At 40.7% G+C, this 16,553-nt stretch overlaps 1 protein-coding gene across 7 annotated transcripts in view; it reads right to left on the reverse strand.

Moving 5' to 3' along the window:
* The window catches only part of MAPKAP1 (mitogen-activated protein kinase associated protein 1), a 137,907-nt gene that overhangs the window by 55,217 nt on the left and 66,137 nt on the right, over positions 1–16,553 (reverse strand). For all 7 annotated transcript variants that reach the window (XM_019541049.1, XM_019541046.1, XM_019541045.1 and 4 more), the window contains 2 exons: positions 15,652–15,824; positions 9,634–9,810 (listed from right to left, as the gene is read on the reverse strand). In XM_019541049.1, coding sequence (XP_019396594.1) covers positions 9,634–9,810; positions 15,652–15,824 — 350 coding nt within the window. The remainder of the gene's footprint in view (positions 1–9,633; positions 9,811–15,651; positions 15,825–16,553) is intronic.

A 16,553-nucleotide genomic window follows, 5' to 3' on the forward strand; every position in this document is an offset into this window, starting at 1 on the left:
GTGTGTGTGTGTGTGTGTGTGTGTGTGTGTCTTTGCTGACTCGTTTCTCATGAACAGCACAGTATGGATCCAGATGAGGGATTTTTATGAAGAAGGGGTAGCCGTGCTGGCCATCTCCTGAGAAAGACATTGCAGGCATAGAGGAAATACGGAAACTATCCTGGAAGTGCTTAGGGAAGAAACGGGCAGTGAGGGGCAGCAGGTGGCATCGCTGGTGAAGCAGAGGAGATGAGGATGCAATGAGAGGCATCTGGGGGAGAAGTCAGTGACTTCGGCCCATGCAGCCAATCTCTGCTCGTGTCGGTAGATGTCACTGCAGACAGTTACCAAGGAAATTTTAGAGCTGCTGGGCACCCACAGGGAAACACTTGCAGTGTGTAGAGGAAATTATGCTTCACAAAGCAATTTCGGCAGGAGGAGGAGCTTTCTACCTCGCTATCAGTATTCTAATCAGGAAACAAATGTACGTAAACATCAGAGCTGGTATATTTTTTAAACTAACTGGCAGTCAACAGTGATCCAAACAACACACTTACATTATTATAACTGGGACCAAATTAATACTGTGGAATGACACCACAACTCTGGAAAGACAAAGTTTAATTCAGATCATCACAGCCACCTGATGCCAGGCTGGGAAATGGCCCAAAACAGTCGCTGAGAACTAGCACCCTCTCCCATGTTATGCCTTAGCCATGGCCACCAGCACTACTGACGTCGGAGACGAGGGTCTGCGTGTGCTCCAGGCTGCAGTGAGATGGTTTCTGGGGTCTGGAAGCCACACACACTGCTCTTCCGGCAAACACAGGAATTAGCCAAGACCCTGCCTCCTTTTCCACATGACCCTGCTTGTACAGAGGGGGAAATATAGCCATTACTTATAAACTGACATGGCAGCCTGGATGGCAGGGCCAGACCCTGCTCTGACAGTGGCGACTGGATCATTACAGAACAACCTGTACAGGGAAGAAGTTTTTTCCTGAATCAGGGTAAGTTATTAGTTGGCTTATGCCCTACGACATCTCTTATACAATGGATACAGTTAAAAATTGCTGGCATGAAAATAAAAATTGCCTGCATAAAAGGTCTACTTTTGTTTCAAAACCTCCCGGGTTCTTGGCCTCTGTGATGCCCTGCCCAGCGAGCTCTGCAAGTTAATTGTGTATTGTGTAAAATCATTTCCTTTACGTCAGTTTTAAACTAGCTGCCTTCCATTTTCATTGCCCCTTCCCCCTATTCTTACATTACGAAACACCTTAAATAGAATCAGCAATTTACTTTTTCTCTACCCTTTGTTATTTTATACAGCTGTCAGATCACTCTCTAAACATTCCCAATCTTTCCCATTTATCCTCTTTATATGCTTCTTAATTTTTTTGTTCCCCTTCTATTTCCACTTTTTGAGACAGAATGATCAGGCCTGAACACACTCTGCAAGAGGAAAGAACAGTGCTGATTCCTCTAACAGCTTTATAAAATGCTCATCATTATAATAGCCTAGCATTTTGTTCCATACATGGAGCAGGGCTTTCTTTAAACCATCCTCAAGGATGACCAGGTCTTTTTTTCTAAATTGCTACTAGTAATTTAGCAGGCTATAGTATGTACGAGGAATTCAAGTTATTCCTTTCAGTATACATTACTTGGCACGAGTCTGGTAGCATGCTGCCCAGGCATCTAGACTAGTTAAATTCTGCAACTTCCTTAAAGGTTTCCTCTACCTAGTCTTGATTATGCCGGTTTGGGGCAGGTAACGCTCATACCACTTATTAGCGTATGTTGCAAAATCTTACAGCTGTAACACCAGGATCATGGTTTTATTTACGGGTCTAAATCACCTGCAGTACATTGCTGAGGAGTTATCGACTGAATATGCAGAGCTTTTCCAAACAAAGCCAATGGCCACGTCACCCTAACGGACAAATACTCTTTCCCCCTAAGGACAGGGCCTGCTACCTTCAGGTACTTTATGTGGCAGAAAAGTGTCAAGCAAAACTCCAACCAAAACATAAGACAACACGGAGGAGAAGAAAGGTCAGAAGAAGAACCAAAAAACATCCCCAGGGCCAAACAGACACGGAATATCACAGAGACGGCAGACGCAAAAACATTCTTCGTGTGAGCCAAGTGAGGCCTTCCGCACGGCGTCAGATGAGCCAGGCTGCCTGCTGGGAGAGAAGCAAACAACAGCAGCTGAACGCAGACGGCCTAATTTGGGTTTGCTAGCACCAACGCATCCCTGGAACCCCCAAAATGGAAAACTGCCCTCGCCGTCTTGACACTGTAAGTGTTAAAAAGCAAAAGCTGTTGTCAACCCTTCCCAAGTGGGTCAGTCCTTCCTCTGGAGCGGCTGGCCTGAGAACTGTCAGACTAATGTTGCTGAACACCCTATTACTAAATCACGGCTCAGCCACAGCCATTCTTTGCCTCAGAAGCTGGATCCCATCCCAGAACAATCTTTAAAGTTTATTTTACTGATCAAAGCAGAATAAGAAAAACCTCTATATTTTACTATATTTAGTGAGCTATTCAGTAAGTGAAACTTTGGCAAGAGCAATGAAATGTAAAGTGCACCCCACATTTGTAAACTTTTGCATATTTGCTATGGAATAAGGCCAAAAGCATTTGAAATGTCAATCAGAGTTCAGGTCGCTAGTACTTTCTTGCTTTGTTTTAGTTTAATAAAGTGTGCAATGTTGCCTTTCTCCAACAATACCCAGCAGACCCTCAATAAGGGCCCTTTGGCACACAGTAAACCTACACATGGATGCCGAGCGTGGCTCTGGGACCAAACCAGTGAGACTGTGCTGCCATCTCGGGGCAAGGCCCGTGCATCATGCCGTGTTTCCCATGCGCTAGTGGGAAAGCAGCATGGCAGCCCCCCGGCACACTGCAAGCAGCAGAGCCGTTGCTTGCTCCGGGCAGGTTGCACCAATGCTCCTCCCAATGGAGAGGCACACCAGGACTGCAAATTAAACCAAGCCACACCAACCCCCCTCCCACAGGTGCAGTGCAGTTAGGTAGGAAATGTATTTCAAGGGTTACTTGCCAGGTTTTAAGTCATTTCCTGCACTGGTACTCGAGACCCACCATCCTCATGTCAAGCTATTCCTTATCTAGTGTATGTTTAACTAAGATTATAAGCTACTTACATTTTACCCTAACTCACTTTTGTGTCACACCATCATTTTAAACTAATGATCTATCACTAGCTGCTGGAAAACAACGGAAAGAGAAAAGATACTATTCTATCAATTAAAAGCAATTCTTAAAATTTGGAGCCAAAAGACATTCTCAGCCCGTATTTTTCTGTCATTTTACGAAAACATACCTGGGTGACAAGGTTAAATCAAGCAAAGGAAATCCCTGGCACTTATCACCCACAGGCATTACTGATAAATTGTGCAGTGGAGGAATAAAGGATTACCTTCTGTATTTTTTCATTACACTTTTCTTTTGTTACAGAATACATAAATCCATTGTGGCACAATGTAATATGTATCATCGTGCTACACCTGTGGACGTTTCATAACGGCTGCCATGTCTGTGCAGTCAGGAATGATAAGTGAACCACCCGTGAATGTTAATGATAGTGATCATTCTGAGGTAACTTGGCTTTCCATCTTCCTTTACAGCCTTAGTGCTGAAGCCAGGGTGGCAAGGTTCAGGAGAGGAAAATGAAAACAAGAGAAAGGCACGAGCTTCAGAGCTCAGACTGCTTTTTGGGGAGAAAGGCAAGGGGATTTGTGCAGTCTCTTATCCTTGGGGACAGTCGCAGTGAATAAATTAACTTTTAGGAAAGGAGGACTGTCTTCCATCCTGATCATAAGGCACAAACTTTTCCAAACTCAGGTCAGATTCTCTATCCTAGAAGCAGCTCGTTTTATTCCAAGGCAGAAATCGGAGCACTTAAGGCTTTCTGCAGAAAACTGCTGGCATGGTTGAAAATGACTGGTAATGACTAATAAGGTTTTCCCACTGGAAGTGCACGAAATCAAAATTGAGGCTAAGAATCCCAGTTGACACAATGTCCTTTACTTAAGCTGGGTCATTTTTTTTTTAAATAAAACTACACAACGATATGAATCAGAGTGACTGTGTCAGCCCACACTTTTAGGTCTGCATTTGAATTATCTTGCTTTTGTGAGTCCCATGTTACTGCTGTGTGCTTATGAGTTTGATTGCCTTGGTTGCTATAGTACTTAATTTTCATACATTTGCATTGCACATATATGATAAAATGCATTTTACAGATTACACACACACACACACACACACACGTTTGAAGACTGACAACAGGCCTTACTGGGAAATGCTCCTATAGACTGAACAGAACTACAGTTCAAGCCTCTCAGCTGCATTTATAAATGCATCCTAGAACATTTCACATTATTTGCAAGTTTCCAAAAGGAATGCACCAGATATCAAACTAATGTGACTTTGAAAAAATGAATATAGAATGGGCAAAGCAATTTCAACACCATGTCAAAACAAAAAAAGTGTATGCAAGCTAAAGGACCCATATGCTAAGATTCATCTAACTGGAAGCTGAGTTACAGTCACCTAAAAGAAATGCTTTCATAGTTACAGCAGATCTATTTGTGATAACAACATTTCCAACAAGAGAAAAAAAACCTAAAAGGGAAGCAAAGAATTATTTTAAATGACTCTGGCTCATTTGAAGTCAGGTTTTCAGGTATTACTTCACCAGCTAAAAGTTGGCGTTTACATGAAGGCAGCGCTTTGTTTGACTCACCCTGACAAATCAGAATCGACATCAAAGTGGATTGTTCAAGACCGCGGCGTTTGACATTGGACAAAGCACTCCTTTCCACAACAGACATTTTCCAAAAACATAACTCGCTATGCTAATGGGCAGCTAGAAGCCAGAATGACTGCCCTCCGTCTTCTCCTTGTGCAACTTTGCCAGAGTCCTTGGAAGTTGCCAGATTCGGTCATGCCTGCTTAGCTTGCTCGACTGATTGTGCCAGAAAAGAAAATAAGACACAGATGTATTTGAGCTCTTTGAGATGCCAGTAAGAGAGACAGCTAATGGCTTCATTTCGACCCTCCCCTACCAGCTGGGCACAGGTGGGGGATAATGAGGTCCCTCTCCCTAATCAAACTCAATTATTTACTACTCTATATAACCACAAAGACATTTACATTCAGCTCAGAATATAAAACACACTGTGGGCTACTTCCAACCACTGCCACTGGGTATTTGTAACAAACTCAAGTGGCTAAGAGTTTGCATTGGCAGGAGTGTAAGTGTATAAAGTTTTGCAAACTGTTTCTGTTCAAATATGTCCTGCTGAAACGGGGTCCCAGGCGAGGTTCCATAACTGTCAGCTCAGTGAACTGCATAACATCTGAGAGTGCATTCAACATACAGCACGGGCAAGATCTTGAAATAAAAAGCCACATTTCATCATGAAGCTTCTCAGAAGCATCAATTTTTTCACCCGTGATACACTATTAATAAACATTACCAGTCACTAGCCTGACACAGCAGCAACCAGGATACTTTAACATAAGGGGAATGAGAGCTACAAAACATAAAAACGTGATTACATGCACGAGTCGAACAAGAGCAAAGGAAGAGAAGATGTAGGGTCTCTCAAAAATGATAAGAAACACCGTATGTGGCTACATTTAGGGAACATGGAATAATTTTAGATCCCAGGAACCACTAGCACAGAATTTTAATTTAATTTTTTTTTTTAAATACCTGTTTACTCAGAAAGGGCAAGCAATTTCACAAATCATTACCATGCACATGCCAACAATACAAGATTAACGATTACGCAAAGTCTTTTTGTTTACTGAAACATTACTTGATACAATCTTCAACATTTTTGCAACAGATTGGACCTTCTGAGCTACAAAACAGCTTGTTTTTCGTTTCCAGGAATTATCTTATCCCGAAAGGAGTTTTGTCTTTGCTCAGTCCATGTTCTAACAGAGATGCCAAGTGCAATTTCCCATTTTTTTTAAAACAGAGAACGTTTAAGCATACTCCAAGCATGGAATAAATGATGACCAAATGCTTCTTGGCTCTCCCCATCCATTTTGCTGCATTTCCAGCTGTGCCTTAATCTTGCCTTGTAGAGGATACAGGGCACTGCTGGGCCACCCTGCAGTGCGGGGAGTCTACACAGATCTGGCTAGAACAGATCTGTGTAGACTCATGGTCTCCATGCTATCAAAGGCAGAATTAGGGCCTTTTACTTTAACACTGGCCTGAACACCTGAATAGTTAACACTGAAATGATTTTGACCTGAAATGAAAAAAAATGTAACAAAGACTGATTTTAATAAAACTTGAGCTTCAACACTACAAGACTTGTGGGCACTAGGGATATAAATATTGATTTTAAAATATGCCCACTTAACCTGTTGTAATTACAACACTTATGTGATTAATTGGTATGGCAACCCCCCGCCTTGTAGACAGAAGAGATGGGGAAAGTGGGAGTGGGGACCAGAACCCTGGTGCAGCCACTTGCAGCCTCCCTGCTGCCTGCTGTGAGCCACCAGGCATGGTGATGGGCGACAGGGGCTTGCCCAGAGCCCAGGCTGCTCGTGGAAGGTGGAGGGGAGGCTGCAAGCAGCTGCACCTGGCTCTGCTGCTGGCACACGGCAGTCTTACCTGGTGGCAAGAGCACCCAGCTGAGAACCACTGAGGTACGCTGAACACAACAGTGGCTCTCAGCTGGGGACCTTGCACATTGAACAAAGCAGCGGAGGGGTGCCTGGACTCCAAAAAGGCTGAGAGCACCTCATTTGAGCGCAGAGTTCCACAGAAGGCCAGTGACATTGCTGCAGCAGTCAAGGCTTCATATTTCAGGGTTTTTTTAAGTTAAGAAAAGATCCTCTTCTTGATGGTGGCATTTAAAAAAGACAAGATTTGTAAATTAATTCATTAGACATTTTAATCTAAAGTTGCAATTGGGTGTGATTTCCCATTTTATACAAACTGAACAATGTTAATGTTTATGTTATGTCTAGTTTGCTTAAAATAACCACCATTTTAAATCGCCTTAATTTTGGATTGTGCCACCTTGGTAGAGAAAGACCATGCCTTTCCATTGGGTTTCCTGCAAGTGGGAGACCGAGATCTTGATTTGCTACATGTTGGCTTACTCAGCCAGCAATTTCCAACCTGGCAGAAGCAGAAGATTACACTTCTCTGAAAATTCAATTGGAACGACACCAGGAAATCTCATGAATTTTGCAGCATATTTGTGCAGGTACAACGCTTATTACAGAGTACAAATATACATGTTTGATTTATCTGACCTTTTAAATTTTAAGGTAGGCAATGAGTGGCTTCCATATTTATGTCTTATCTGATTATTTCTGTTGTTTTAAACAGAAACAAAGAAAACGGTTTTCTTCTCTCCAGACAGTAACTGTTGCCAAAAAAGAGATCAAGTCAGATTTACGAATACTAAATTATGCAGACTGCATATGTTCCATTTCTATGGACAATGAAAGTGTTTGCAATTAAGACAGAATGAAAAGAAAAAACACAGTTGCTTTTCCAAGACTCAAGCAAATGGCTAGCTAATTTACACCCATACCGGCACTGGCTTTTCTTTCACTGTACTCTAATGTTCTCACACTTCATGAGCTAGAATAATACCGCACTTCAAAGTAATGCAAATTTAAAAACTGAGATTTTTTTAAAGGTCACGAAGACTTTATTGTTTAAAAAGGACACTGCCAACGTCAAGAGGCACATCCGTGTCTGAGAAGTTTGTAGCTGCTATTGTAAAAAGAAATCTGAATTTACATGACAGGACAAAAAACCCCTCAGCCCCCATTTCATTTCTTTATTCCTGCATTTCACAGCGCTCTGTGGACAGCTACGAGCACGGTTTTGCAGGTGGCCAGTTGCACTTCTGGCCCAGTGACATCTCCCCCATGCATGTCTCTGGCTGTCACCAACATCATCGCATCACCCAGGCCTCACACAAGGGAGTTACTAACATCAGGAGTGGAAAAGCTGAGACCAGAGAGAGCTGAATGGGAGATACGTGCACAGAAAGAAGGGGAGGGAAACACCAAGTGTATTTGGAGGTGTTGCTCTTCAGCTTCTTGGAAAGACACACAAACATTAGTAAAGGAGATTTTTTTTTTTAAATGTCACCATTCAAGGTGACCATATCCTCTCTAAAACCCTGACCCTGTGGAAACACATGCAAGTGTGGGGAAGCTGAGCCAAGATGAAATAATGCAACCTTTTCAGTCTCAGGAACACCTCAGCCCTCTTCTTGGCTTCCCGAGGAGCTCAGAGGTCTACTCCTGTACCTGTCACGTACAGACTGGGATAGTGAGAGGGAAGCCAAAAACATTTCTGCTCTCCCCACTATGCAACACAAGCACCACTTGTAGAAATCTTCTTTAGAAGCAGGAGTCTGACAATACTATGACTTCTCACTCTACCCTCCTGCAGTAATGGCAGAAATTAAAGCGGCTTGACTAGGAGTCCAGGGCAGTCTGCCTCTACCATTAAAGCAAAGTACCAGAGGGAGGCAAACTGTGCTGCTTCTCAAGGAAGACTTAATTTGCACACACTGCGGACAAGTGAGACTTCGGATCCATCCTGGAAAACAGGTATTGGCTCACAACGGTGGATTCCTGAGAAAATCTCTGGATGGGATATTCATAGGTGCACATGACAGTGTGTACAAAAACTAAATCAAATAATTCTTTTTTTTTCCCCCATTAGGATCACTCAAAACTGGAAGCAACCCTACGGCCTGGAAGCATAGGTCTTTTCCATGAGCCAAAAGAATATAAATCCTTCCAATATTCAGGAAAAATATATTGGCACTTACTCCCACAAATTATGCTTACAGTACATTAGCACTTATATCTATATGGGCCAAACACCTAGAGATATTTTGGCTTGCAAAACTAATACGTTGTTGTAGTAACTGACCTGGTATTTACACCAAAGATACAGCAGCTAAGATGCACTGGTCCAAGTAACTGTTTTAAATGATTTCTTTCTGGAAGGAGCAAAAAGCCATACATGAGAGAGGTAGAGCTAACTACATCATTAGGTGCTAAGCCAAAGCTGAAGTACTGCCAAGACTCAAGAAGCCTGGTTCTCTTACAGCTACTTTCTACATAAGAGTGCACTCATTTCATTTGCTAGTCCAGGCACATTAGACTTTCAGCTAAAAGAGTAATTTTGCAAAACAATGGTGTGACCAAAAGGAACTGAAGATTACAAGCTCAGTAGGTATTTGGGGGAAAAACAAAAACAAAGCCCCCCAAATCACAAAGTATTTCTCAGCAACAAAAGCATGCAACGCTTCTGCACAAAGCAGCACGGTATATTTTCTGCAGTTTTAGAACCATAAAGATTCTAGTTTTAGGATTAAAGAGAGGTATTGTAGTACTTACGAGACAAGTTTAAAATGAAAACTAGATTTCCTGCTCACATGACCCATACAAGATTCGACGTGCAAAAGAAATGACTTATGAAAAATCTCAAATATACCTAGGGCGTGACTTCTGATAAATTCAAATGCATAAGAGCAGAATGGAGTGTGTGCTGGGATACAGACTATAAGCCCAGATGTGAAGATAATTTAGAAAGCTGGTGTCAATACTCACATTCGAACAAAAAGCGACTGTTTTGCTGCCAGCCCAGGAGACGAGTACTTTTCAACCAGTGCCAAAGTGCTGAAGCCAAACTTATGAATGGGCTCGTTGGAATCCAAGGGTGGAAAGTCTGTGTCGACCTCACCATCATCTTCAGCAATATGGAGACAGTAGGCATTGACATTGTCACTGAAACAAACAAAGAGCAGAATTATTCCAGAGGGAAGCGCCATCGCCAGCTAACTTCTGTGGCCCAGTGTCAGTTGCTAAATGCCACCGACAATGAGCCAACAGGCTCCTGTGGTGTAGAAATCAATATATTTTAGAAATCACTGATTAGGCGTATTTATCCACAGTTTCAAGCCTTAGGTTCTCTAGCTAAAGTAATTATGTGATAGTAGGGTGAAAAGAAAACCTCCAAACAAGGCAGAGCAGTATCATATGATCATTAGCAGATTTGTAAGCAAACAATGACAAGTCGGTGATTAAAATATATCTAACGCTATTAAAGTTTTAAGACTTGCCAAAATGGCAGCAATATTTTTCCCATCAGTGCAAATGTGTTTAATTATGTGACAGTTAATTTTTACAGTGAAATTTGAATGAGCAGTTTCTATTTCCTTCAGTCTTAGCTCTAACAAGTGTGAAAAAGCGCATTGTTTTGTAACAGGATATGCTCAAACGGTGCAGCGTGCACTCAGATATGTAAACAGCACAACAACTGTGTGTCAAGGAAATACGTACATGAAAAGTCAAAGATGTGTTCAACAACCAAAGTTATTACAGTGGAAAATAAACCACAAAAAACATCTCTTAACGCCTACACAGCCCAATCAATTAAAGCAGTTAAAATTATTATGCAGTACTGCATGGGACTAAATACTGCCCAAGTTCTCAGACACATGCTGTGAGAGAAAAAAGGAAAACCGATTTCTTTCTACATGCTAGAATCGGGAGACATGTATTTTTATATAAACAAAATATAAAAATGGCACATCAGCTTTTCTTATATTAAAATCTAAGCACTAACGCTTACATTTCTCAGCTATAAATCTGTACTCTTTCTTATTAGAAATCTGCCAGCATTCTGACTTGTTCCAGAGGCGTGACATATAGCCTAAATGTTCACATGGCAGTATGTTTCTAAACTCTGCAGTTTAAATTTGGAGTTTTAATTACATGATTGATGCTTAAATTAATTAATTGCAAAGTGTATGCTAATTGTTTAATTGGTCGCTTGATCTATATAGATCATTTTTTGAACTAAATGAGTTGATTTACAAAGTTTATTGATTGGATGTGACAATGAATTATTTCGCTGACTACCTGATTTGCAATTTTCTCAATTAATTCACAAACCTTTGGTTGCAACTGTGCTTATTGAGAGTGCTTGGTCCAGGTGATCTATACGCACAGAGTCATGACTAAGATATTTATTATACAAAACAGGTAATAATGACATATTAATATTAATCTAAACTGTAAATTTGTTAAACGAATGACTAACAAGAAAGTAATCCAGCAATGTTTGTCACTATAAATTTTGTAAATTCTGCAATGCTGTTAAAGAAAATTTTATGAGCCCTTGGACTCCTGTGAAGTATTTGATACATCACTGTAGAACCGATTTTTAACTTCTTCAGGAACAGAGCAGTAAAACTTAGAAAAACGGATGCGTGGTAGCACGGGCACAGAACTTAGATATATGCTAGAACAATTTAGATATTAAAGGAGGACTTTTACTCGGGATTTCCAGCAGCACACATAACAGTTCTGCACGCTCAGTATCCTTTTTTAAAAACTACTTAAAAGATCATCCCATTGCAGGACACGCTCCAGCCTGGAGGTCTGCCTGACCCTGCTCTTTCACCTACATGTTCCATAACTCCGACCGCGAATCCTGGGGCTGGGACCTATGTGTCTGGTAGAATTCCCCCAACATGCAAGCAACGTACACCCACTGCTCTAGCAATAACATTAAAACATCTCTTTTGTACCTGGTGCATGTGCAAAATTCCCACTGAAGCAAGGGGGAGATGCACACACACATGCATGAGAAAGTGTGTAGTATGATCAGAAAGAAATCCCCAAGTGCCAAACTGGCAGAGCTTAAACCCTATCCTCACTCTCTATGTGCCCCGCTATACTGAAAGCATACGAAGCTGATCATGTCTTACTGAAGGTGTTCTAGGTCTCTCCAAACAGGGAACACGGCTTTTGAGAAATAACACAGGTGCAGTCAACTCTGAGCTCTGCTGATCTGCATCTATTTGTACATGTGTTATAACAGGAAATAAATGTTATTGTCTGTGAAAAATAAGAAGATATTAGTGAGACAATACAGAGTTTGAGGTTTTTTCAGACGTAATGTTATGGAAACACATACCTTAAGAGTGAGAGAAATGTAACCTGCTCTACACACACTACTGCTTCACAACTGTTCTAACGTTTGTTAAAAGCTTGTATTAACACCACGAGAGAGAAGTCCTTCAAAGCATTTAAGATGCCCTCAAATACAAGATGCACCCAAATTTTCTGGCTCTCAATTTAAGAAAAAAAAAAAAATGCGTAAAACATTATAAGAGTATGCTCTTTATAGTCCATATAAGAAATGTTTGCTTTTCTTTTTGTTTTAATTAAAGATATAGGTTATCTCTAGAAAAAGAAAAATTAAAAATGTACCCTCTATCTGAAGAGACAAAACAACATAGATCCGGTTCTAATAATTAATTAGTGAAGCTATACATTATATTCAGGAAGTACCTCTATGCATAAACTATGGAAAAACAAATCCAGTTGATACATTTATAGATTTTTTTACTACATGTATAAATTCACATGCACTAGGCTAAGATGACAGACTAAAATTTCTCTTTAAATGGAAAAGTCTTGAAACTGATTTCTTTATCAAAATAATGGAAGACATTACTGTAGTGAATGCAGAATTGTCAGTTTTTAGTATTCTAAAATAAATGTGTGGATCCTAAAAGTCTCTGTACCCCAGTTTATTTTCACAGGCTTTTGGAAAGTGGAATCGCCAGAGCACATCCATCACCAGTCAGCAACAGGACTGTCTGGCGGATTATGGACGCCAAAGTCCACACAAGAGGCCAGGAACAGGGTTGCTCGCTCCATTTAGGCTTCCTTGTCTTGAGACACTGGAGAGAGACCAAATCACAAAAGTGGCAGGGCCACGCGGACACAGGACATTCCCAAAGCTCCCAATTACAACTCATTCATTGTGGACTCACGAGTCTGCATTTCAGGAGAAAGAAAGTGATGACTCTCCTGAAGCCAGACAGAGGTCTACCTCCTCCTCATTCTTCCCCACTAAGGTTATTAGCAGCTATGCCTGCTACGTTGTGTATTCTTAGATATGAAATAAGAAGTAGGTTTAACCCATGTATATTTAAATGCTTTCTTCTAACTGACCCTGATGGTTTTTCATCTGTAAAGCGACTAGATTTAGAACTTGCAGAATAGAAAGTAGAACATACAATTTATACAATATAAGTTATCTGAATCTCCTGATGTAGAAACGAATTCTGGAAATTAACCTGGAGTTAAATGGATCCTCATTTGTGGAAAGGTGTGAAACAATGATGACAAAAATGGACTAGGGAAACAAGAAAGCAAAGGAAAACTTCACATTAAATAAAACCTACTTGGAAATGTTGACTATGCCTCTTTCCCTGAACACCGGGGCTCAAGTTCTCAGTTGCCTCGTGTAGTGTCCCAATGACCTGCAACACTTCCCTCTAGTACTGATCTGCCTGCAGTTGGGTCAGCTCATGTTTTAATACCCTTCTTGGCCATCGCCATTCTCAGGGAGATCTTCACACCACTCCCCCAAAACAGAGGTTGGTGTTTTATAGGATATTGTACTCATTTACTTTGGTCAATGGGATGTGTACCATGTGCCAAGAGAAAGTGTGCCCAGAGACTCAGATATTAGTTGCATCTTGTACATTTAAAAATAGACTAACAACACTCAAAAATCACCCAAGTGATCAACAAAAGTTTAACCAACAGAAAATGGTGATTAATAATGGCAAATGAATGACAGCGCCTGCAATTACTCCTACATTTCTCCACCAGTGTCAGAATGCTGAGATGTGTAATACATCACAGGTCTCAATATCTCATCTATTCTCTCGCACAACTAGAAGAAACTCTGGAGCCAAAACAACAACCTACAAAACACTTGGTCCTTGAGATGGCTCACCTTCCAATGCTGTTGTACATCCACAACTTAAAATCGGTTAGCAATCAGGGATCCTACATGAACACAGCTAATTCTTAATGCCGCAGACACAGCGAGCATTGTCCTGTCAACTGTGCTACTGAGACAAACCTACCGAGTTATCAGCTCACTTCTAAAAACACACGACTCATGACTACAAAAATATTCCTGAGAAATCCAGGAACAAGGAGCAAATTTGAAAGTTTGATTGATTTGACAAATAAAAGCATCAATTATATTATCTTTCCTTTGCACCAGAGATGAATCTCTTATATTAACTAATTATTTCTGACCTCTTGTGATGCAACAAACACAAAGGTAAGTATTTCTGCAGACTCTATGGAGGCTTCTAAAAGCAAAGGTACCCAAGTTAAGAAGGTATGCAGTAACTATTTCATGGAACATGTATGACCGATCACAAAACCATTACCTTTACTAAAAGGAGCAAGTACTCTGGTGTGACAAACCAAATCTATTTTTCAGTTTCACAAATTTAGAAGCAGACATTTTCGTAGCAAAGAGGTAACCAATGATTACAGCAGATATTGAAAAATCTATTGATAGATTGAAGCCATAAAAAATGTCTAAGCATAACAGTATATTTTGATCTTTTTTATTGCATGGGTGATTGAGGAAAGTTTTACTAGCAAATATAAAAGGTCTGTTTTATGATAAAGGGGTGTCTCAATTAAAGAATAAAGCAGTCTTCAACTAAATTTCAAGTAAAACTAAATTTTTATGATAAATTTTGCATGTTCCCAATATCCATATCTTCCTTTTAGTGGCGTCTTCAAAACACTTACATAGAGGATAAGGCATCTTAGACACTTAGCCCGCATACAATCAATTCTTTTAAAAGCTTATATATGTTTCACATTTTACAGTGCAAATATTCCACAAATTACTACAATAGAAGGGAATTATGTTGGCAAAGTGCCATTTTTTAAAGGGAGGGAATAAAATTAAAGTTGTGTGCACAACCTTAACCCTGAAAGCTTTTGGGCACAAACACCCTTCTTCAGGCATAGGGAGACTCTTCCAAAGTCTCCTTACGCCAGAAGGGCGTTTGTGTTCGAAAGCTTGCAAAGACCATTTTTTCCAACTTTTTAGTTGGTCTGATAAAAGCAGTCACATCGACTCAAAGAACCTTGTCCACCTATGTCCTTAGACAAAGATGGCTACAACCAATAACCCTGCAACCTTAACTCTGACCTCTTTTGTATACTCATACATAATTTAGTCATTTGTTATACAGATCCATAATCTGTCTCAAACAAAACTGTGGCAGCTCACATCAGCGATGTGGCCTTGCTCTTACTAATCAGATAGTCAGGCCAGGGGCAGAAAGAGACCCTGAGATGCTGCACACCACTTGCTGTTATTCTTCAAGCAGGTTTACAGATTGTTCCTACCTGGTGCACCAGTGACGTACCTGAACCACTAAGCAGCAGTGCAAAAACTAGGTCAGGCATAAAGTAAAGAAACTGTCAGTGACACTAAGAGTGGTGCAATTTATCTTATTTTTACACAGAGCGTTTTGAAATGATGATTCATTTACACATCCCTGGCTTCATATGTTTAGCATTACAGAGTACCCAGTAGTTTAATTGAAAGAGAAATAGATATAGATGCGTGTGTATCGCTCACAAGGTAGTATTGATAAATGTGTAGGTGGTTCCTGTAAGATTTATCTGTAAAAATATTGGCATGGAAATCCATTTTATTATGCAAAAATGGTTGTAGCAAAGAAAATTAGAAATCAAGAGGTGGCAAAGAAAGAGCATTACTTCAGTTTGGGTTCCCGTCCTTCACTCGTATACTGCCAGCATATTAGTCCAATCAGGTCATGCACCTTGGCATTTGCTATCGTCACAACTGTCATTGGCTGTAGTTTGTCTTGGCTTGCATGCAATGGGAGGTAGACATCAATTTTTTTGGTTGCAGTTGTTCCAACATGACCCTGTTGGAAAAAAAAAAAAAAAAGGCATTTTATTAAGCCAAGTAAGGGACAGTGTAAAACAGAGACACCACATACCATTTTGTGTGGGCTACAGTCTATTACAGTGGCTAGAACCAAAATGTAATTCTTTTACTTTCTAAATGTTACATGAGTTATTATGCATGTTTAAATAAAGTTCAATTCTTTTAAAGCTATTAAAAAATCTCTGTATGGATGATTGTGAAAGATGAGTCTCACGTTAGACATATTTCATGCATCTTCCCAATGGGAAGTTCCCATGGGGGGAAATCAAAACTGTGGCAAGGTTCCCTATTCCCACAAGATCTTAAATATGGACCAACTCTGCCACCCTACCTGCATTCCCAACTAAAACTTACCCTCTCTCAGCACTGGCTGTAATGCTGAAATTACCCAGCTCTTAACTTTTGCTCTTTCCCAACCCCTTTCCCCTGCTCGCAGGTGACTGCCGGGGTCTCTTCTTCCCTTGACTACAGTCACTCTTCTCCGTGGCATCCCTTCCCCTAGCTCTGGTGTGGGCAGAATCCTGACGCCCACAGCATAAAAAAAATGCTCAGCTTCATTATCATTATCAGCACCAGTCCCCAGTGGATTCAGGAGACAGCTCAAAACTGCCCTGAGTTTTTTAATTTTCCATGAGTTCCTCCAGCTTAACTCAGAGACTGAACCTCCCAGCTCCTCCTCTGGTGGACCAGAGAAGGGCTCAAAGGA

This window comes from Crocodylus porosus, unplaced genomic scaffold, assembly GCF_001723895.1.
Source record: "Crocodylus porosus isolate Cpor-Errol unplaced genomic scaffold, CroPor_comp1, whole genome shotgun sequence".
NCBI classification, from domain to species: Eukaryota; Metazoa; Chordata; order Crocodylia; family Crocodylidae; genus Crocodylus; species Crocodylus porosus.